General features: G+C 41.3%; 1 protein-coding gene across 2 annotated transcripts; it reads right to left on the bottom strand.

Annotated features, from left to right (window-relative positions):
• Window positions 1–964: 964 nt before the first annotated feature.
• Window positions 965–22,549, bottom strand: ccdc172 (coiled-coil domain containing 172). Of its 2 annotated transcripts, XM_056435743.1 has the most exons (8): window positions 22,410–22,549; window positions 22,165–22,250; window positions 18,699–18,815; window positions 17,819–17,984; window positions 16,563–16,664; window positions 14,917–15,019; window positions 2,840–2,927; window positions 965–1,571 (listed from the first exon to the last, which is right to left on the bottom strand). In XM_056435743.1, the coding sequence occupies exons 1-8, from the start codon at window positions 22,486–22,488 to the stop codon at window positions 1,533–1,535; spliced, it is 780 nt and encodes a 259-aa protein (XP_056291718.1). In that variant the 5' UTR covers window positions 22,489–22,549; the 3' UTR covers window positions 965–1,532. The 2 variants fall into 2 exon arrangements, with proteins under 2 accessions (XP_056291718.1, XP_056291719.1); XM_056435744.1 differs by lacking the exon at window positions 18,699–18,815.
• Window positions 22,550–24,774: the final 2,225 nt, after the last annotated feature.

Genomic DNA, 24,774 nt, shown 5'->3' with positions numbered 1-24,774 from the left:
ATGAGATTGCTGGATCTCATTTTGGTGGCTGTTGACATTCCGGATCGTTCCATTAGGAGTCATCAGAGAGAAGACGAGCCTCTGGTGGCGGCCGACAGACGGTGTAATCATCAATTACTGAAATAACTGTCTGCGGGTTGAGGGATTCGCGGTGGTAAACTGTACCGTCACACTCCTCTCATTAGGAGGCAGACAACAAGACAACAACAACATTTATTCTCCTTTGATGGTTCTTGCTGGTCATGAAACCTTCACACCAGTCCCTCAGGGGGGGGGGGGGGGTGTGTAGGAGATTTTATTCTTATTAGCAAATACATTTGAATTTTCTTCGATGGTCTTTGAACATGTCCAACTGCAGTGCACCTTTGAGCCACACGAGGGAGCCTGAATGTTTGTGTTATTATTGTAGCCTTACTATTATGGAGGATAAATAAATCCAGGACTAAATGCATGAATAAATACAGGAATAACCTAATAAATCCTGTTTAGCAATGAGGTTCGGACCGCCCCAGCTCATTTGCATACAAGGACACATAAATGTCACGCATAAATAAATGAAGAAATATGTGTGGACACAGCAATAGACACAGAAATGAATGAAGAAAAACAGAAATGTGGAAATAGATTTATTTAATGATGTCCTGTTTAGGTATAACTTGTATTTATTTATACATTTATTTAAGCATTTATTTATTTATTCTTGTATTTATTTATTTACACATTTATATTTATTTAAGCCTTTAGTTATTTATTCTTGTATTCATACATTTATTTAAGCATTTATTTATTTATTCTTTTATTTATTTACACATTTATTTAAGCATTCATTTATTTATTCCTGTATTTATTCATGCATTTATTTATTTAATTATACTAATACATTTTAAGTCCTCCATATGTTATGAGGTTACATCTCATAAAAGGCTTGCATGCATTATATTTGTAGAAAAATGGAGGGAAAAAAACACCTAAATGCATTTATTTTCTCTCATTTATTAAAGTATTTTACATGTGAATATATTTTCAACAGCAAGTGCATGACAACGTTTGACAGACATGCATCTCTTTGAAATGGCCGGTTTACAGAAATTACGTTTAGGAACAAATTCAAGTTGCATCTAGATTTAAATTCAGTCTGTAAGATTCTGTCATGACTCAAGGACCCCGAGAGCGGCAATGTGCCTCTCTGTCCACTAGTGGGCGATACACAACCACTTTCTGAACGCCTGTCTCGGAGCAATGAAATGCATGTGGTGCATGTGGTGCATGTTGTACAAGTTGTTCCATGCTGTTTGTCTCGTGCACATAAATCAAGAGCAACATTTCTCATTCAAGCAAACTAGTTGAAACAGAACATTGTGATTTGGGAAAATAAAAATCGGTCACAGGCGCTTCATTCATGAAACTTTTAAAGTGAACAGAACACAATCACACCTCGATTACCTCGCTCCGTTTGCTGCTTCCTTCATATTCACGTTAGTTCAGTAAGGGCGGAGACAACCCGTGACCCCGCGTGACCCCGTGTTCCCAACCTAACGCTGCTCCCTTCCTTGGCTGCCGTCCACATTTCGCTGATAGAAAAGAAGAAGAAAAAAGAGAGAGAGAGAAAGACTAAACAAAAGCTTTCAAAGAGCCCACTACAGAGCGAGCATGAATAAAAAAAATTTTTGTATTACTTCCTTCATCCTGGTAGTACAGTTAAAAGGAATAACGACGTGTCGCACCACAGAATATCTGTGAAATATATATATATTTAAAGAAACGCCAATTCATATACAGGGATCCGTATACATATATATAATATTTATTTATAAATATTGTATATATATACAGTATATATATTATTATATATATATTTTAAACAGCAAGTGCATGACAACGTTTGACAGACATGCATATATATTGTGATAAAGTTCTTTATTTATTTAAAAACAAAAAAAAAAAAAAAAATGTCATGCTTTCTGGATTCATTACAAATATTGCATATTTTTACCTTTTATTCTATTAAATTTATGCTGGCTTGCAACAGAAAAAAAAAATCTAATATCATAAAATTTTATTATTTCTCAGACCAAGTAAAAAAAAAGATTTATAACAGCTGAGTGTTTGTCAAGGCTCAGGAAACCCTTGCAGGTGTTTCGAGTTAATTAGACAATTCAAGTGATTTGTTTAATACCCTACTAGTATACTTTTTCATGATATTCTAATATTTAGAGATAGGATTTTTTTTTTCTTAAGTGTGCCATAGCTCAGCAACAAGAATAAAAGAAGTTTTTGCAATATCAGTTGATTTTAGTTTAATCCAGAATGCATGAGAGATTTGTTTTAATCATCGCATTACAGAAAAAAAAGAACTCATCACAATATATTCTAATTTTTCTGGATGTCTTGTATATATTTATATATATATATATAAATAATGGATCCCTGTATATGAATTGGTGTGACGACTTACTGCTGGTGAAATTCCTTTATTTTCTTTCATTAGGTGACAACACATTAATTTAAACTAATAAACTATCCCCTCCTTACGAGCGTCAGCCTCATACGGCTCGATTAAAACTATTAAACCTTTTATAAAATGCGCTTCCGTCCGTAACGTCTGTCGCCGTACCGTCAAGTTCGTATTTCAACATAATAGAAATGTGCGCTTCCTTTTAACCTTTCAAAATAAAAGACCGATTTATCTCAAAGAGGAAGTAGATTCAAACATAAATTATTCAAACAATAAATTATAAAAAGGCATACATCAAAACCAAGAAGGCAGATACAAAAAAACGGCAATGACAAAACAATAAACCTTTCATGGGGTTATTTGGGGCTTTTGTTCACAACTCACGGACTTCAGGAAGTCGATCTCGGAGCTGAGCGCCTCCCGCAGAATCTCCAGCTCTCCTTCTTTGTGCGTCTCCAGCTCCTTCCTCATCCTGGGAGAAACATAAATAATTGAAACACAATGTCAGCAAATGGAAGAAAAAAGAGAAAAACCTCATGAAAGCAAAACACGTTGTTTTTGTCTGTGTCGCTTTCCTTGTTGATGTCTTGCTGTTGTGGTGAATCCGCCAGAAAGCTAAATAAACAACATGAAACGTTTATACGTCGCGCGTTGCGACATAAACGCTCACGGATAATAAATCCTGACTCTTTAGAAAATAATAAACCAGCTTCAGATACTAAACCAGCTTTCTCCAGAGGCCTCCAGTTTGGACGTGTTCCGATGTTCCGCTTCGGCATGTTTACGTGCACGATGAACCAAACGCTCGCTGGAGAAACGTACAATTAGTTTGAGAGTTGAGTTTTAAAAAGTCTCCTGGACTGTGGACCGACACGAGGAGATCAAATGGTAGAAAAAAAGATGCTCATGGAAGTTATTTAGCTCTAAATACAACACATTTATGTATATGTGCAGCTGTTAAGCTAACGAGTAGTTTACTCTCGTCAAATTGGCTAACTAGTAGATTACGCCGGTCAAATTAGCTAACGAGTAGTTTACGCTGGTCAAATTAGCTAATGAGTAGTTTACGCTGGTAAAATTAGCTAACGAGTAGTTTACTCTGGTAAAATTAAACATGGCAGGCTCGTTTAATACGAAAAAAGATGCTCAAGGAAGTTATTTAGCTCTGAATACAACTAATTTAAGTATATGTGCAGCTGTTAATCTAACGAGTAGTTTACGCTGGTCAAATTAGCTAACGAGTAGTTTACGCTGGTAAAATTAGCTAATGAGTAGTTTACGCTGGTCAAATTAGCTAACGAGTAGTTTACTCTGGTCAAATTAGCTAACGAGTAGTTTACGCTGGTAAAATTAGCTAATGAGTAGTTTACTCTGGTCAAATTAGCTAACGAGTAGTTTACGCTGGTAAAATTAGCTAACGAGTAGTTTACGCTGGTCAAATTAGCTAACGAGTAGTTTACTCTTGTCGAATTAGCTAACGAGTGGTTTACTCTCGTCGAATTAGCTAACGAGTAATTTACGCTGGTCAAATTAGCTAACGAGTAGTTTACTCTGGTCAAATTAAACATGGCAGGCTCGTTTAATACTAGTGTAGTGGCCATTTGTCCAATAAATCAAGAACAACTATATATTGAATTGCCACTGACGCACCGTGGGGGTTTTGGAGTTAACGCTGCGCTGAGTTAAGAAAGTAATTTCCATTTCCTTATTCCATTATTCAAAGGATTTGTTTACTAAACAAACAAAAAGAACTAACAAAATGCTGACACTGCCTCTCGTGTACTGGTAAAAACCCATAAGCCACCCCGGTGCATGCTGGTCCTGAAGCTACCCACACCTACATATAACCACAGGGGCCCAGTGTTACCCAATCAGTGAACCAAGACTAAAAATATATTAAAACAATCACAATGTATTAAACTAAAACTATAAGAAAAAAGCTCTTCTAACATATCAAAATATATAACCTAAATAGGCAATGATTAAACAATATTATCAAAATAAATAGCTCCAACAACTGGTATCAAGATTGCTGTAACATTTAAAATGAAAAATCATATCTTAAAGGTACAGTGTAGCATTTAGGTGGACCTGTTGGCAGAGATGGAATATCACACTCAGTAGGGTTTCTTAAAGTGTATAATCACCTGTATCGTTTCAGATTTTCTTTGTGTTTTACGACATTGTGAGTTTTCTCTTGGCTTTTAGTTTCTTTGTGTTTTAAACGTGTTTTAATGTAAATAAAATAATAAATGAAAGCGTGGAAACAGGGTTTTGAAAGGCGCTTTAAACAGGGTTCATACACATGTTGACCAATGGATTTCCAGGACTTAAACAAATTTCCAAACATTTTGTCTAATGTCGGTGTATATACGATAGTGGATTACCTCTGAGCTACTGTTGCTATGGCTACGAACACTGAATGACCCGAGTTTTTTCTTCCAATTGTAAAAAAGTCGCCTTTCTGCAATTTTCTTTGTGTTTTACGACATTCTTAGTTTTCTCTTGGCTTTTAGTTTTTGTGTTTGAAACGTGTTTCATAAAAAAAAAAAGAGGGGGGAAAAGTGTGTAATCACTGGTTTTGAAAGGTGCTATAAACACAACCCCCAGAAGGATGTGTTGTTAGCTCCAAGCTAACAGGAAGTAGGGACTTTGCGACGTTTGAGTATCTTTCCTCCAACGAGAAAGGAGCACACGGGCAAACTTCTTCCGCGCCATCTGCTCCCAAAAGTTACTCTTTCATGCCATAACTTCATGAAACACAAATTAAATTGCATTACTCAGCGTTGAGTTTGTTTCTGAAAAAAAAACAAAGAAGAACGGACGCCTCCGCCTGTGATTTAAAAAGCGTCGGCAGGTGCTTTGAACAGATCCATACGGAGCCGCACGTGAATCCGAACCCTCATCTTCTTCTTTTATTGGAAGTTAATGAAACAATAAAACAGGCGAGCTCAAATTGCTCTCTCGCAGTCGGAGAACCAACAGCGGCGTTTCAAACTTTGCTCTTCTGCGGGGAACTTACAAATCACATTTTTTTTTCCAGGGCGAGCATCCTGTGTTTTTTTGTTTTGTTCAGACGGTATAATGACATTTACAAAAAGCAAGACACTTTATTAGTTTTTTGGGAGGGCGTATCGAGGTGAGCCTTCATATATAACAACGCAGCACATCCAGAAACATTTCTTTATGTTCGAGTGCGCGACAGTGAGCGATCTACAATGGCCGCCGCCCCCGTTTTGCACACTGAACATTTTTTAAATGACTGTAGCACTCGTTCAGATCGACACGCGTTCAATTCTCCGACAATCAATAAGCGGGGAGAGTTAAATAAAGAGGCGGGATTGATGGCTCGCGGCTCGGAAATGGACCATCATACGATTGACTGGGAGGAGCTGCCCCCCCAACCCCCCCGAAGCCACATCCTCAGCACTTCCTGCGGCTAATAAGCCCCCTGGGGTGGGTGGGGGGGGGAATGAAGAGCACGTTTAACGAGGCTGATGGATGGAACGGGACACGCTACCCACATGCGTGAGTTAAGGGGGGGGGGAGAGGCGTCGAAGGACAATAAACAAGGATGAGCGAAATACAGAAATAAAACTGACAAAGGATTATGAAATGTGCCTTGTCAGGATGTCTCGAATTAAATACTGTGGGGGGAGGAGGGGATGTGACAGTAAATGAATGCAAAAACCTCCAATCACTTCACATCCATCGAATCGTAGAGGAGACATGATCCAAAGTAGTGGCATCAGCGCGAGCGATGACCCCCTTTCCTTGCTTCCTTCCCTTCCTTCCTGGAACGCTATTGATCTCCAGTCTTTTAATTAAATAGAGGAAAGTCTCTTTGTGGGCGCCCCCCTCCCCCCCCGCTCGTCTCCATTCTGTTCTCCACCTGGATGTCCGTATATGACGACGGGCCTTCTTTTCTTTTCGGACCCGTAATTTGGACCCGAGCTTTATTTCTCGTGTGCGTCGCTTTCTCTTTCTCCCTGTTCTCCCACGCACCGTCAAAAAATAAAAAGGTACAACTTCGATATGTGTAGATTGACTGCTGTATCATTAACTAGTTTTAAGTTATGCCGCCCGGCTTTGTGTCGCGCTTGACGAGTGACCAGAAAGCTCATTACTGCTTCCTGTGAAGCGAGCTGCTCTTTTCACAGATACATCCACGGGTGACCATGGAGGGAAGTCTGATACGTTAGTCCATGGGGGGGGGGGGGGGGGGGCATACAATGGACGGCCATTATGGTAACAGATCTAAAACCCAATTAAACACCTATTGCAGATGTAGGAGTCTCCGTTGCCATGGTTACATCACGACCGTTGCTTTGGAAACTCGTGTTGAACCAACATCCAACGAAGACGCTCGATTTAAAAAGGATTCTTGATACTCAGACGAGCGTCGGCTCCGTCTTCCTCTTGAGGTTTTCTGCTCATTCGTTTGACGTCACGCGCACATCTTTCTCTTACTGTTGAGAAATATCGATTATATTGATGGAAATGTTACGCAGTGTATTTGATTCAGTACACATGTGTGTGTATGTATGCGTGTATGTATGTATGTGTGTGTGTGTGCATGTATGTGTGTGTATCCATGTATGTGTGTGTGTATCATGTATGTGTTTGTATGTGTATGTGTGTGTATGTATGTATGTATGCATGCCTGCATATGTGTGTGTATGCATGCGTGTGTGTATATGTGTGTGTGTGTGTATGTTTGTGGGTGTGTGTATGTATGTGTATGCATGTATTTGTTTGTATGTTTATGCATGCGTGTGTATGTGTGTGTATGTATGCATGTATGTGTGTGTTTGTATGTGTGTGTGTATGTGTGTATATGTATGTGTGTGTGTATGTGTGTGTATTTGTATGTGTGTGTATGTGTGTGTATATGTATGCATGTATGTATGTGTGTGTGTGTATGTGTGTATATGTATGCATGTATGTATGTGTGTGTGTGTGCGTGTGTATGTATACATGTATATGTATGTGTGTGTATATGTATGTACGCATGTATTCTGTTAACTGTTGTACATTTCTCCGTTCAGACTCAGATGTTCGCGCTGCTCTACGTTTCCTCTACAGTTTGTTTGGTAGAATCATAAATCACGTTTGAAACGAAAAAGAAGTAAATAAATCGAAAGGCAGTTCTTAGTTTTTCGCTGCATAAGCATTCAGTGTAAATACTTAACCCCCCCCCCCCCCCTCCCTGCATCAATCACATAGGCCTCAGTTTCCTCTCTTCTTCTTCTTCTTTCTCTCCACTTGTTGACTGAATGAAATTCACGATAGATCAAAGCCTTAATTAAGCCAAATGTTCCTAATGCTGTTATTTACACTTCTGGACGTGGACTCCAGCCAGCAGGATACCAGAGAGAGAGCGAGAGAGAGCGAGAGACACTGACGGGTGGGCTCACTGGTCCACTCAGTATGATTCACCTCTGCGCCCCGTGAATAAACACCTCCCGCGTTGGTCGACGGTGCGATTCCCTCCGTTTTGGCACCACGAGGGGAAACCGAGGCCGATGAATTTCCCCTCGGTTTTATGAAGAAAACAACGCGGCGCCGGCGGGGAGAGAAGACGACCAACTAAACGGCACCGGTGCTCAACCAGAATTATTAGAAACAGCAGGAAGCTTCTTCTAACCGAGCCGCTCAGTCGCTCAACGCCGCGTTTCCATTCGGTTTTGGTCCGTTTTGCCACTTGGTTTACTCCTGGGGCCGGTATTTCAAAACTTGTAATCCAGATCAGAATGATCCGGATAACCAGATCCCCCTGTCCTCAGCCACGGATCAACCTGATCCATCCCGGTATTTCAAAACGTTGCGGGATTGGATCAGAGTGATCCTGATACCGGCAGATTGGGATTTCCAAATCCGTCCCCGCCCCCTGGATCACACACAGGAAACCGGAAACGGAGCGAACATTTTACGTAAAAAAGGAGAAGCTGGCACTAGTGTTGTCTCTAAATCTAAGTATAATATTGGTCAGTGTTGATGCGTCCTAAAACGAGATGAAAGGCAATCACTATATTGAGTTAACAAATTACGTAAATCTGCACAAAGTTGAAAGAATAGCTCGGCGAAGTCAAATAAAGTCGAGTTCGTGCTAACGCGAGCTAACGCTGCTCCATTGACTTCTGTGTTAAGGAGCTAACACGCTAGTAAAGAGGCTAGCGTCTGTACGTCTTGCTCCACATTTTAATGCATTTACTCGCAATGCATTGTGTGTAGATTTTAGATTGTGTTGTACATATCTCCGATGTGAGGTCCTCGGACAGGGATGTCTATGTGTGCAGTTTGTAAAGCCCTCTGAGGCCAATGTGTAATTTGTGATAATGGGCTATACAAAATAAACTCAATTAAGTTGCATTTTTAGGAAACACTTGTCAACAAAATAGATAAAACCTTAATATGCGTTTTCTTTATAGATGTTTGTGGAAAGAGAAGACAGCCAGTTAACACAGAGCTGCTCCACATGCCATAACCGTTTAAGCTTTGGCTATGAGCATTAAGTGTGTGTGCTGAATGCATGTTAATCAATACATTTGACTGATTTTCAACGAATACGTTGTATTTTTTTTTTACTTCAATTTTTCACTTTGTTTTCTGAAAAAGAAAGGAACCTGCAAAGAAAATAAACATTGATCAAACAGCAGTCTAGCTATATGTGTGTCAAACAACGAACTTTGGGAGCAGTTAGAGGGAGGGAGATTGATCATCTGGGGCCGGTATTTCAAAATTATCCACCAGGATTAATCCTCCTGGATTGGATTAAATCCTGATCAGATCCCAAAAACGGGTATTTCAAAGCAAATCTGATCCTGAAGATTCAGATTCGGATTTGGTAATCCAATCCTGCCTTTTATCCGGATTAAACACTGCTGTTGAGTATTTCAAAACTTTGGTGGGAAATCTGGATCAGTTTGATCCTAAAAATCAGGATTATCCTGATCCCACCTCAGAGGTGGATTTGAGGGAGATTACATGAAAAGGTTGGACCAGCCGAAGTGTCACTGCTCCCAAAGTTCATTGTTTGACACAAATATATCTAGACGAGAAAGGAGCACACGGGCAAACTTCTTCCGCCATCTGCTCCCAAAAAGTTACTCTTTCATGCCATAACTTCATGAAACACAAATTAAATTGCATTACTCAGCGTTGAGTTTGTTTCTGAAAAAACAAAGAAGAACGGACGCCTCGCCTGTGATTTAAAAAGCGCCGGCAGGTGCTTTGAACAGATCCATACGGAGCCGCACGTGAATCGAACCTCATCTTCTTCTTTTATTGGAAGTTAATGAAACAATAAAACAGGCGAGCTCAAATTGCTCTCTCAGTCGGAGAACCAACAGCGGCGTTTCAAACTTTGCTCTTCTGCGGGGAACTTACAAATCACATTTTTTTTTTCAGGGCGAGCATCCTGTGTTTTTTTGTTTTGTTCAGACGGTATAATGACATTTACAAAAAGCAAGACACTTTATTAGTTTTTTGGGAGGGGGGGGGGGGGGTATCGAGGTGAGCCTTCATATATAACAACGCAGCACATCCAGAAACATTTCTTTATGTTCGAGTGCGCGACAGTGAGCGATCTACAATGGCCGCCGCCCCCGTTTTGCACACTGAACATTTTTTAAATGACTGTAGCACTCGTTCAGATCGACACGCGTTCAATTCTCCGACAATCAATAAGCGGGGAGAGTTAAATAAAGAGGCGGGATTGATGGCTCGCGGCTCGGAAATGGACCATCATACGATTGACTGGGAGGAGCTGCCCCCCCAACCCCCCCGAAGCCACATCCTCAGCACTTCCTGCGGCTAATAAGCCCCCTGGGGTGGGTGGGGGGGGGAATGAAGAGCACGTTTAACGAGGCTGATGGATGGAACGGGACACGCTACCCACATGCGTGAGTTAAGGGGGGGGGGAGAGGCGTCGAAGGACAATAAACAAGGATGAGCTAAATACAGAAATAAAACTGACAAAGGATTATGAAATGTGCCTCGTCAGGACGTCTCGAATTAAATACTGTGGGGGGGGGGGGGGGGGGGTGACAGTAAATGAATGCAAAAACCTCCAATCACTTCACATCCATCGAATCGTAGAGGAGACATGATCCAAAGTAGTGGCACCAGCGCGAGCGATGACCCCCTTTCCTTGCTTCCTTCCCTTCCTTCCTGGAACGCTATTGATCTCCAGTCTTTTAATTAAATAGAGGAAAGTCTCTTTGTGGGCGCCCCCCTCCCCCCCCGCTCGTCTCCATTCTGTTCTCCACCTGGATGTCCGTATATGACGACGGGCCTTCTTTTCTTTTCGGACCCGTAATTTGGACCCGAGCTTTATTTCTCGTGTGCGTCGCTTTCTCGTTCTCCCTGTTCTCCCACGCACCGTCAAAAAATAAAAAGGTACAGCTTCGATATGTGTAGATCGACTGCTGTATCATTAACTAGTTTTAAGTTATGCCGCCTGGCTTTGTGTCGCGCTTGACGAGTGACCAGAAAGCTCATTACTGCTTCCTGTGTAGCGAGCTGCTCTTTCCACAGATACATCCACGGGTGACCATGGAGGGAAATGTGATACGTTAGTCCATGGGGGCATACAATGGACGGCCATTATGGTAACAGATCTAAAACCCAATTAAACACCTATTGCAGATGTAGGAGTCTCCGTTGCCATGGTTACATCACGACCGTTGCTTTGGAAACTCGTGTTGAACCAACATCCAACGAAGACGCTCGATTTAAAAAGGATTCTTGACACTCAGACGAGCGTCGGCTCCGTCTTCCTCTTCAGGTTTTCTGCTCATTCGTTTGACGTCACGCGCACATCGTTCTCTGACTGTTGAGAAATATCTGTTATATTGATGGAAATGTTACGCAGTGTATTTGATTCAGTACACATGTGTGTGTATGTATGCGTGTATGTACGTATGTGTGTGTACGTATGTTTGTTTGTGTGTGTGCATGTATGTGTGTGTGTATCATGTATGTGTTTGTATGTGTGTGTATGTATGTATGTATGCATGCCTGCATATGTGTATGCATGCATGTGTGTATGCATGCGTGTATATGTGTGTGTGTGTATGTTTGTATGCATGCCTGCATATGTGTGTGTATGCATGCGTGTGTGTATATCCATGTATGTGTGTGTATGTATGTGTGTGTATCATGTATGTGTTTGTATGTGTATGTGTGTGTATGTATGCATGTATGCATGCCTGCATATGTGTATGCATGCATGTGTGTATGCAATGTGTGTGTGTGTGTATGTATGTTTGTATGCATGCCTGCATATGTGTGTGTATGCATGCGTGTGTGTATATGTGTGTGTGTGTGTGTATGTATGTTTGTGGGTGTGTGTATGTATGTGTATGCATGTATTTGTTTGTATGTTTATGCATGTGTATGCATGTGTGTATGTATGCATGTATGTGTGTGTATGCATGTGTGTATGTATGTGTATGCATGTGTGTATGTGTGTATATGTATGTGTGTATGTGTGTATGTGTATGTGTGTATGTGTGTATGTGTGTGTGTGTGTGTTTGTATGTATGTATGTATGTGTGTATGTATGTGTGTGTGTGTGTGTATGTGTGTGTGTGTATGTGTGTGTGTGTGTGTGTGTGTGTGTGTGTGTGTGTGTGTGTGGTGTGTGTGTGTATGTGTATGTATATTCTATTAACTACTATACATTTCTCGCTCAGACTCAGATGTTCGCTGCTTACACGTTCCTCTACAGTTTGTTTGGTAGAATCATAAATCACGTTTGAAACGAAAAAGAAGTAAATAAATCGAAAGGCAGTTCTTAGTTTTTCGCTGCATAAGCATTCAGTGTAAATACTTAACCCCCCCCCCCCCACTCCCTGCATCAATCACATAGGCCTCAGTTTCCTCTCTTCTTCTTCTTCTTCTTTCTCTCCACTTGTTGACTGAATGAAATTCACCATAGATCAAAGCCTTAATTAAGCTAAATGTTCCTAATGCTGTTATTTACACTTCTGGACGTGGACTCCAGCCAGCAGGATACCAGAGAGAGAGAGAGAGAGCGAGAGAGACACTGACGGGTGGGCTCACTGGTCCACTCAGTATGATTCACCTCTGCGCCCCGTGAATAAACACCTCCCGCGTTGGTCGACGGTGCGATTCCCTCCGTTTGGCACCACGAGGAAACCGAGGTCCGATGAATTTCCTCGGTTTTATGAAGAAAACAACGCGGCGCCGGGCGGGAGAGAAGACGACCAACTAAACGGCACCGGTGCTCAACCAGAATTATTAGAAACAGCAGGAAGCTTCTTCTAACCGAGCCGCTCAGTCGCTCAACGCCGTTCCATTCGGTTTTGGTCCGTTTTGCCACTTGGTTTACTCCTGGGGCCGGTATTTCAAAACTTGTAATCCAGATCAGAATGATCCGGATAACCAGATCCCCCTGTCCTCAGCCACGGATCAACCTGATCCATCCCGGTATTTCAAAACGTTATGGGATTGGATCAGAGTGATCCTGATACCGCAGATTGGGATTTAACCGCCCCGCCCCCTGGATCACACACAGGAAACCGGAAACGGAGCGAACATTTTACGTAAAAAAGGAGAAGCTGGCACTACTGTTGTCTCTAAATCGAAGTATAATATTGGTCAGTGTTGATGCGTCCTAAAACGAGATGAAAGGCAATCACTATATTGAGTTAACAAATTACGTAAATCTGCACAAAGTTGAAAGAATAGCTCGGCGAAGTCAAATAAAGTCGAGTTCGTGCTAACGCGAGCTAACGCTGCTCCATTGACTTCTGTGTTAAGGAGCTAACACGCTAGTAAAGAGGCTAGCGTCTGTACGTCTTGCTCCACATTTTAATGCATTTACTCGCAATGCATTGTGTGTAGATTTTAGATTGTGTTGTACATATCTCCGATGTGAGGTCCTCGGACAGGGATGTCTATGTGTGCAGTTTGTAAAGCCCTCTGAGGCCAATGTGTAATTTTTGATAATGGGCTATACAAAATAAACTCAATTAAGTTGCATTTTTAGGAAGCACTTGTCAACAAAAGAGATAAAACCTTAATATGCGTTTTCTTTATAGATGTTTGTGGAAAGAGAAGACAGACAGTTAACACAGAGCTGCTCCACATGCCATAACCGTTTAAGCTTTGGCTATGAACATTAAGTGTGTGCTGAATGCATGTTAATCAATACATTTGACTGATTTTCAACGAATACGTTGTATTTTTATTTTATTTCAATTTTTCACTTTGTTTTCTGAAAAAGAAAGGAACCTGCAAAGAAAATAAACATTGATCAAACAGCAGTCTAGATATGTGTGTCAAACAATGAACCTCAGACAGGTGGAGACACTCACCTCAGACAGGTGGAGGCACTCACCTCAGACAGGTGGAGACACTCACCTCAGGCAGGTGGAGACACTCACCTCAGACAGGTGGAGGCACTCAGCTCAGACAGGTGGAGACACTCACCTCAGGCAGGTGGAGACACTCACCTCAGGCAGGTGGAGACACTCACCTCAGACAGGTGGAGGCACTCAGCTCAGACAGGTGGAGACACTCACCTCAGGCAGGTGGAGACACTCACCTCAGACAGGTGGAGACACTCACCTCAGACAGGTGGAGGCACTCACCTCAGACAGGTGAAGACACTCACCTCAGACAGGTGGAGACACGCACCTCAGACAGGTGGAGGCACTCACCTCAGACAGGTGGAGGCACTCACCTCAGACAGGTGGAGACACTCACCTCAGACAGGTGGAGGCACTCACCTCAGGCAGGTGGAGACACTCACCTCAGACAGGTGGAGACACTCACCTCAGACAGGTGGAGGCACTCACCTCAGACAGGTGGAGGCACTCACCTCAGACAGGTGGAGACACTCACCTCAGACAGGTGGAGGCACTCACCTCAGACAGGTGGAGACACTCACCTCAGACAGGTGGAGGCACTCACCTCAGGCAGGTGGAGGCACTCACCTCAGACAGGTGGAGACACTCACCTCAGACAGGTGGAGACACTCACCTCAGACAGGTGGAGACACTCACCTCAGACAGGTGGAGACACTCACCTCAGACAGGTGGAGGCACTCACCTCAGACAGGTGGAGACACTCAGCTCAGACAGGTGGAGACACTCAGCTCAGACAGGTGGAGACACTCACCTCAGACAGGTGGAGACACTCACCTCAGACAGGTGGAGGCACTCACCTCAGACAGGTGGAGACACTCAGCTCAGACAGGTGGAGGCACAGGTGGAGGCACTCACCTCAGACAGGTGGAGGCACTCACCTCAGACAGGTGGAGGCACTCACCTCAGACAGGTGAAGACACTCACCTCAGACAGGTGGAGACACTCACCTCAGACAGGTGGAGACACTCACCTCAGACAGGTGGAGACACTCACCTCAGACAGGTGGAGGCACTCAGCTCAGACAGGTGGAGGCACTCAGCTCAGACAGGTGGAGGCACTCACCTCAGACAGGTGGCGTCAGTGAGCGGCCTCCGCCCCACCAACAGGCTCTCCGCCTGCAGAGCGTGCGTCGTGGCTTCGGCTCCGGCCAGCTGCCGGTCCAGGTCTGCAGCCATGAAAAAAAAAGATGGCACACAACGGGACTGAGTCAATGGGGCCAGGATTGCATCGTACCCCCCCCCCCCCCCCCACAAGGCACTTCACCTCTCCTGCTCACGGACCGATTACTCCCGGAGAGCACCGAGTCGTCAAAAAGCCTGGAGCAACACAGCCGCAGCACTGTGGCTTTTATTTATATTACTGCAGCGCTGTGTTCATTCCAAAACACGCTCAAACCTGCTGCATGGCTTCCGGCTGAGACTGTGTGTGTGTGTGTGTGTGTGTGTGTGTGTGTGTGTGTGTGTGTGTGTGTGTGTGTGTGTGGAGGCGTGAGCAGAGACCCTCTGACCCGCCTTCACACCTGGAGTTGAACCCAGAAACACACTTCATGTTTGTATCAAATTTAAAAAATGAAGGCGCGATCAGGAACCCAAAAATAGTTCTTTAGAGCGATGACATAGAAGAACCATGTTTGGTTCCACAAAGAACCTTCCAAACCGGGGGTTCTTTAAAGAACCATTTCCTTAAAAGAGTTCTTCAAAGAACCTATAAAGTTTTCTTAAAGAACCTTTAAAAAATGGTTCTCAAGGCACCATTTATGGTTCCACGAAGAACCTTTCAAACCAGGGTTCTTTAAAGAACCATTTGCTTAAAAAGTTCCTCAAAGAACCTATAATGGTGTCTCCAAGAACGTTAAAAATGGTTCTTTAAGGCACCATTTCCGGTTCCACAAAGAACCTTTCACACCAAGGTTCTTTAAAGAACCTTTTGCTTAAATAGTTCTTCAAAGAACCTATAAGGTTTTCTTAAAGAACCTTAGAAATGGTTCTTTAAGGCACCATTTCCGGTTCCACAAAGAACCTTTCAAACCAGGGTTCTTTAAAGAACCATTTGCTTAAAAAGTTCCTCAAAGAACCTATAATGGTGTCTCCAAGAACGTTAAAAATGGTTCTTTAAGGCACCATTTCCGGTTCCACAAAGAACCTTTCACACCAAGGTTCTTTAAAGAACCTTTTGCTGAAATAGTTCTTCAAAGAACCTATAAGGTTTTCTTAAAGAACCTTAAAAATGGTTCTTTAAGGCACCGATTCCGGTTCCACAAAGAACCTTTCAAACCAGGGTTCTTTAAAGAACCATTTCCTTAAAGAGTTCTTCAAAGAACCTATAAAGTTTTCTTAAAGAACCTTAAAAAAATGGTTCTCAAGGCACCATTTATGGTTCCACAAAGAACCTTTTCAAACCAGGGTTCTTTAAAGAACCATTTGCTTAAAAAGTTCCTCAAAGAACCTATAATGGTGTCTCAAAGAACGTTAAAAATGGTTCTTTAAGGCACCGATTCCGGTTCCACAAAGAACGTTTCACACCAGGGTTCTTTAAAGAACCAGTTGCTTAAAGAGCTCTTCAAAGAACCTATAATGATGCCTCACATAAAAAAAAGTTCCTCCAGTAGGGGATGGTTCTTCATAGAACCACAAAGCCTTTTAAATAACTGTTTGAGAACCGTTATGGTTCTGTGTGCTCTCTCAGAACCACGGACAGGAAGTGGTCACCTCTCTGCGCGGCGTCCAGGCCCTGCAGCGTGATCTGCAGCGCCCGCTGCTCCTTCCGCACGGAGCGCACGCCGGCGTTCCCGCGGCTCATCAGCTCCATCTCTGCCGGCGGGGGAGGGGAAAGGCGGAGAGGGGGGTTCTATATTTAGGCCTCCGGGATGATTTGAGAAGATGACAGTCATCGTCGGGAGGGCTGAAGTTCAGGGAGAACTCTCGCTGCTCGCCGGAGAGAAACGCGTTCTCAACTCCCAGGGAACGCCACGTGGGCATTGTTCTTAAGATTGACTTTAACACGACAATAAAGAAAAGTCCCTGGAGTCCAGATCAAATACACGTCATGAAGACACCGGTCCTCGTCTGTGAAGAGAGCGATACCCTCAAACTCATGAAAACACTTCACAACCGATCAGTATAATTCGTCATTAAAAGTTGCCGGGCTTTGAGAAAATATTATATAATATGTATAAACCCATTGGGGACGGCAACTTCTGTACAAATAATGACAACACAATATGTGTTGATTGAACATATTGATCAAATCAACTGAACAAGAGCTTTCCTATATCCTCGTCTTAAAACAAATCTTAACTTCTTAAAACACTAATTTTTATACTCTGCTCTTATATAATATATATAAATATGTATAATAATAAATTAATTAATATGTAATATATATTAAATTAATTAATACATAATATATATATATACACAATTAATATATATATATATAATTAATATTAAATTAATGTATTTATATATATAAATTAATTAATATATAATTAATATTAAATTAATTTATATATGAATATATAAATTAATTAATATATATATATAAATATATATAATTAATATTAAATTAATTTATATATAAATATATATACATACATACATACATATACACACATATATATATTTATATATATAGTTATATATATATACACATATATATTTATATATATATATACATATATACACATATATATATATACACATATATATATATATACACACACACATATATATATATATATATAATATTAAACTCATAATTGAGGAGTAGTCAGTTCACATTATGATCATATGGATACACTGATCAGATACCTGCTACACTGGCATGGACAGATCTTTAAATAAAAAGAAGTCTCTCTTGTTCTCATTGTACGACTACAGCCGCTACACTGACGCTCCTGACTTTTTCGGCATGGTTTTAGTTACACAACCTCCGTCTACCGGGACGACACCACAACGGACAAGACCTTCGTGCAGCGACGCCAGCTCCCTCTGCAGCTCCAGGAGCTCGCCGTGCGCTCGGCTCGCCAACGCCACGCCTCCGTTGGCGCGGAGGCTGAAGTCTGCGTTGAACCTCGAGACCTCTCGGAGGAAGTTCTGCTCCTCCTCTTTCGCCTCCAACTGTGTCTGGGCCTGGGATGAGAAGACAGATGATGTCCAACAATCGTAATATACAAAGCTCCTCTCAGCATCGTTGACGATACAAGTTGGATGACTTCTTCGAGAGCCAATTGATACCATTTCATACTTTCTATTCTAAGTTATTGTTATATTGACATATAATTTGGTTATGAAAAACATGCGTTAGTTGCAGCCTTTCTGAATCTTCTGAAGTCCAGTAATGCATTAGATTTAGCACATGGAAAGCAGGGTTCACACACATGTTGACCACTGGAGTTCCATAACTTTTCTAGGACTTTAAACCAAATTTTCATGACTAAACATTTTGTGAAATCTCGGTGTGTACATGAGAACAAACTTTAAAGAAAATAGTTTGATTAAAAGAATATATATGTATATAAATGTTTATTCTTTTAACCAAACTGTGTAAATGAACATATGAATATAACAAATGTCCAGGACTTTTCCAAAACTTTTGGGATTGAATTTTTATCAAGGATTTTTCCAGGCCTAAAAATAACCATTTTTTAAATTCCATGACTTTTGCATGTTTTTCCATGAACCCTGTAAAGTTAAAAAAGAAAGACATCACTCTGACACAAAACGGTGAACCGATCAGAGAGCTTATCTCCGACTAAAGGAGATAAAAAGCTGGCCGTGTTTTCATATCACACACAACCGACGGGACACGAAATGTGAATATCGATTCGGGCGGCTTCGACCCACGAGGCGGTCCCGTCGTCGGTTTCCCAGGACGAGCATCTCCTCGATTTGCCTCAACATCTGGACTTCGCATTTCTTCGCCAGGTCGCGATGCAGCTCCATCGCGGACGAGCGCTGAGCCTGGAGCACAAGAAGACGGTTAGGAAACGAACGCACGGAGAGAGGGACCTCAAACACGTTAGCGACGCCACAGAGGGAGGAATTAAATTGAGGGGGAAATCATGAAAAAGGCGACATGTTACAGGTTTCTTTTCTTCTTCAACATCTCTCTCTAACTATATATATATATATATATAAATATACATATATATATAAATACATATATATACATATATATATACATATATATATAAATATACATATATACATATATATATAAATATACATATATATATATATGTATAAATATATATATATATACACACACATGCATACATACATTTAAACTTTTCTTGTTTACTTCTCCTTGCCTCACATCGCCCCACTGTGATTACATGGTACAGCCCAAGGCATAGAAAATTGCCAAATTACGTGGGAGGGTAAATTCATGCGGAGGGCGCCTCTTTAAAAAGACGCCTCGGGCTCGACTTTTTTCAGTCTGTTTCTCGAGCTGTCAAGGAGGTGAGTTCACGGTTTCTCGTGTGGCGGCGAGCACAATCGGCTCGCAAGTTTTCTAAACAGCGTGATTATCTTAAGACGGCTCTCGTAAACTGTGAGACGTTACGCCACGAGAGCCGTAAACACACACGCGCCGCGCTGTAAACACGCCTCGCGTATCTGATGTGAACCGCTTCGATATTCCACTCCAAAGGGGTGAGAATAAAAAAACTAGAACGGGCACTCGGTAGAGCGCATACCTTTGCATATCACAAGATTGGGCATTGAATTATGAACATTTTGGCATTAGTTGCATGCCAATTGGATATAAATGGTAAAAAAAAGATTTTGACCTTTTCATGACCTTGACCGTGACCTTTGACCCGATCGATCCCATAATCTAATCAAATGGTCCCCGGATAATAACCAATCATCCCACCAAAGTTCATGCGATTCGGTTTAATACTTTTTGACTTATGCGAATAACACGCACGCACGCATACAAATACACGGCGATCAAAACATGACCTTCCGCATTTTCAATGCGAAGGTAACAAGGCGTCAGTGTCCTGTGTTCTCAGGCGAGATAATACTCGGCCCTGCATTCAGCCGGCTCTGCTAATAAAAGCGTAATCTGCCCCTTTGATCGGACGTCCACTTATGCGGGCGCAGGAAGAAGCGAGCGGGATTTCCGAGGGGTCAACGATCCTTCGACATCATATCTCACACGTGCTGAAAGGTTTCTCTAATGTTATCCGGTGGAAATTAGCAATTGATTTTCCGAGCGGCACTTGCAGTTTGCAGCGTTGATGAAAACGAATGGGAGAGATTAAGTGTTTTAAATCATAAAAGCCGATCAGCTCATCAATATGCCAATATGCACTTCTTTTCCTCGTATGTCAATGCCACCAATACTGTACGCAGGCCCAAGGTACAGCGATTAATGCCGTAGCTGGTCTGTACATTTGATTGCAGATAAAACATGATACATTTAAACTATATATACACTACCGTTCAAAAGTTTGGGGTCACTTAGAAATGTCTTTATTTTTCAAAGAAAAGCACTGTTTTTTCAATAAAGATAACATTAATCAAAAATACACACGATACATTGTTAATGTGGTAAATGACTATTCTAGGTGGAAACGTCTGGTTTCTAGTGAAATATCTCCATAGGTGTATAGAGGCCCATTTCCATCAACGATCACTCCAGTGTTCTAATGGTACATTGTGTTTGCTAATCGCCTTTGAAGACTAATATCTGATTAGAAAACCCTTGTGCAATTATGTTAGCACAGCTGAAAACAGTTATGCTGGTGATATAAGCTATACAACTGGCCTTCCTTTGAGCTTGAAGTTTGAAGAACAAAATTAATGCTTCAAATATTAATCATTATTTCTAACCTTGTCAATGTCTTGACTATATTTTCTATTCAATTTTCAATTAATTTGATAAATAAAAGTGAGTTTTCATGGAAGACACGAAATTGTCTGGATGACGCCAAACTTTTGAACGGTAGTGTATATACAGGGTTCTTACACATTTTGACCGATGGATTTCCATGACTTTTCCATGACTTTAAACCAGATTGCCACGACCAAAGTGAAATATCGATAAAAACATGAACAATTTAGAAAATGTTGTTAGTTTTTGAGCGTCTTTCTTTCAAAAACATATTAATTATTCAAAACTCGGCGTAAATTAACACGTGAATATAACAACACTTCCATGACTTTTCCAAAACTTATATGATTTAAGTTTTTTCCATGCAGGGTTCTTACACATTTTGACCGATGGATTTCTACGACTTTTCCATGACTTTTAACCAAATTTCCATGACCAAACTGAAATCTCGGTATAAACATGAACATTTTAAAAAATGTAGCGTATTGAGAGCGTACGCCGGCTTATATTTTGAGCGTCTTTCTTTAAAAAACATATACATTATTTCAAACTCGGCGTAAATGAACATGTGAATATAACAACACTTCCATGACTTTTCCAAAACTTATATGATTTAAGTTTTTTCCATGCAGGGTTTTACAGGCCTGGAATGACCATTTTAAAATTCCATGACTTTTAACCAAATTTTCCATGACCAAACTGAAATCGGTATAAACATGAACATTTTAAAAAATGTAGCGATGAGCGGCTTATATTTTGAGCGTCTTTCTTTAAAAAACATATACATTATTTCAAACTCGGCGTAAATGAACATGTGATTATAACAAATTTCCATTACTTTTCCAAAAAATTTATGATTTAAGTTTTTTCCATGACTTTTCCAGGCCTGGAATGACCATTTTAAAATTCTATGACTTTTCCAGGTTTTCCATGACCGTACGAACCCTGTATATATATATATATATTTATATTTTAAGCAATACTAAAAACAATCCCAATTTTACAAATCCATCCTGGAAAAGCAGTACAATTATATTTTCCTCCTGATGCGATGGTAAAATATTAACCAATCCTTCATGATGTGACCGCTCCTTACGCAAGAACCCCAGATGAACATTTAGTGTACGTATAGTCACAGTTCAAGGTCAAACACAACGATATGCCACGATGCAAAAGAGGACAAGGCTGAGCAAATGTCAGGAGCGATTCCATCGCAACTCACCAGAAAGCTACCATGAAACAGGCAATAGTCACATTATCCTCCCATGAAAGAGTATTAATAATTGGTAAAATCCTGTTAACACTAATTAAACCTTTTGAATGTTAAAAACTATTTAAAGTGTATTGTCGGGCTGCATTTTGTGTCAGACAATCAATCACTTGCCCTACAGTCACAAGAAAACACGTGTTCATAATTGGCATATTAGCATGATATAGGTAAAGAGAGAAAACGTGTCATGACGTCACCTTGGACTCCAGCTCCTCGCAGGTCTTTGCATTCTTCTCCGTGGCGCTCTTGATATCCTCATTCAGTTGGATGATGGCTAGTTTGACTGAAATAGAGATGTGGAGAAAGCCAACGTCAGACAGGTTGTAAACTTAAATGTGGTGTTGATAAAAGAGGGAAATCATGCTAATAATTCATATTGCTTCTAGCTTGTGTTGCAAGCTAGAATGTAAGCTAGTTAGACAAGTTGACAAAGCAAGCATACCTTTTCTGTTTTTTTGTGTCAGTTCACTGTGCTGTTGTTCAGTTAGAAGGATTTGTTGGAAGAGCGTGTCTAAACTCATGGTTTTTAGTAAATAATTAGCTTAAAAAGTCAACCAAAAATCAAAGAAATACCCGACGTGCAGCTTCGCTCACGTTACCACGTGATGAACGTAACTTACGCCGATGACGTAGGTTTCAGGACCGAGCCCCGCCCCCCCCTCCCGCGGCTGTGACGCGTCGCCAACGGTTTAAAACACGGTAAACTACACCAGATGTAAACGGTCACGTCACCGTGGACATTTGTTTTTATAAAATAACGTCTTATTCACGTCTAATGTCTAATGAATGTGTGTGTAACGGCTGCCTCAATGACGTCACTATTTCCGTATCTACTGTCGCTGTACCATCGTTAACGTAACCCCCCCCCACCCCCGTCTAATTAATGTGTGTGTAACGGCTGTCTCAGTGACGTCACTACTTCCGTCGTGTATCTACTGTCGCTACCTTCGTAAACGTACCCCCCCCCCAACCCCATTTTTAATATTTGTTTTAAAGTTAGACTTTCATTGACCAGTCCAATCCCTCGCGGGACTGTTGCTCGTAATGAAGCGCTGTTTTCAGCTCAGTCAGCAGTTTCGTCAACAGTGATCCATTGAGACTCCTACATTTGTCACACACACACACATAAAAAAATATATTTCCCAGAAAGAAAGAAAGGAGGAAAGAAAAGTGTCTTCTGATCCGGTGCCATGAGCCACTTTACTGCGTGAAACTTCAAAAATGACCCGAGGACTACATCATTGTGACACGCATTTGCAAAATTAATATCGCATATTGATTGAGGCTTTTCATAAATCACCCCCCCCCCCCTGACTGGCAAGAGAGGCTGGAAAACATGCGCAGTCATCACATTTTTGCACGCAGGCCAGTCTACCACTTTATGTCATGTTCCCTGTTAAAATAAATAAATAAATAATAAAAACAAAAAGCTGCCGATCTATTCAGCAAAATTGACACGCCATTTTTGTAATTTGTTTTAAGTGACTACCTTTGCAGGATTGATTCATCGCACCTGCCTCATCACAGCTCCCCTTTCAATAAGGGAGTATATTCACTGAGGTTTAAATAATCTATTTCATCCCATCTCTGAATTACCCCCCCCCCCCCCCCTCTCTCTGTGTGTGTGTGTGTGTGTGGGGGAGGGGGGGGTGATTTACTATATGGTGGACGCTGCAGCATCCCTGATTGATCCAGCCAGGTCTTTAATGCAGAGAGAGGGGCTCGTTGACATCGTCTGGTCATTTAGTGAAGTATACCCTCTAAATATATAAACCCAATCAATGCCCCGGAAGTAAGGAGGGTCACACACTGCCATATATACACTCTGTTTTGGTTAAATCTCTTCCCACATTTATTTTTTAGACGATATTCAAACAAGAGGTGGGTTAAAAAAATTAGATTCTCGTAATTTCCACCTCAATAAATGGTTTAATTTCCTTTTTGTGTGTGTGTTTCTTTTGAATCAGGGCCTCCATCGTTGCGCTTCAACTCCACCGACAGATGGCGCCATCCTCCCGGTGTCAGGGCGGCTCGGGCTGGAAGGTATAAAGAGGATTAATGTTTTTTTTAAATATATAAACAAATGTCATCAGCGTTACCTCTCAGCATGCTCACGTCACAGGTGGCGGATAACGTTGCGTAATGATATATGTTTGGCATGTGGCCAATGGGATTGAGGCGACAGCAACACATGGGAGGAGCCACGCGCACGCTTATGGGTGCAGCTGAAATATTTTTTAAGTGGCACTCTTTAAAAATAAAAGGGGATTTAGATCTAACTACATGGCCGCGAGCAGAGTTCTGCTGGAATAAATAAATACAAATAAAAAACACACACACATGTATAGAGGTGATACTTTTACACACTTTGGTCATGTGTGTGATTTTAGTTTTTATATATATATATAATTTTTTTTTTAATGGACTGGAAAAGTGATAACGTTTTATTCTGCGAGTATATGAGCTTCGACCTTTAAAAAAAATATGTAGAAAAAAGAATATAAATCAAATTAAACATCATTAAAACACTCTAATAACCCCCAACGAGAGTTGTAGTGACAGTGACGTCACTGTTCAGCACGCGCTACAATGTCCCCGCTACTCATTAGTGAGCTAAATGAGCTTTATAGAGATACTTATTAATTAATAATTATTATTAATGAATCCGTGTTGCCATTTGGGACATTACCGTAAAATAAAGGGGGCGCGAGATCCGAAGGTATTGCCTTTGTATACATTTATTATACGACAACAGTACTTTGAGAGGGAGAGAGAGGGGGGGGGGGGGCTGGCACTCTCCTCTCCGC

Source organism: Pseudoliparis swirei, chromosome 17 (genome assembly GCF_029220125.1).
Source record: "Pseudoliparis swirei isolate HS2019 ecotype Mariana Trench chromosome 17, NWPU_hadal_v1, whole genome shotgun sequence".
NCBI classification, from domain to species: domain Eukaryota; kingdom Metazoa; phylum Chordata; class Actinopteri; order Perciformes; family Liparidae; genus Pseudoliparis; species Pseudoliparis swirei.
Note: the sequence above shows the minus strand (reverse complement) of the source record. Positions and strands in the feature narration are given on the sequence as shown.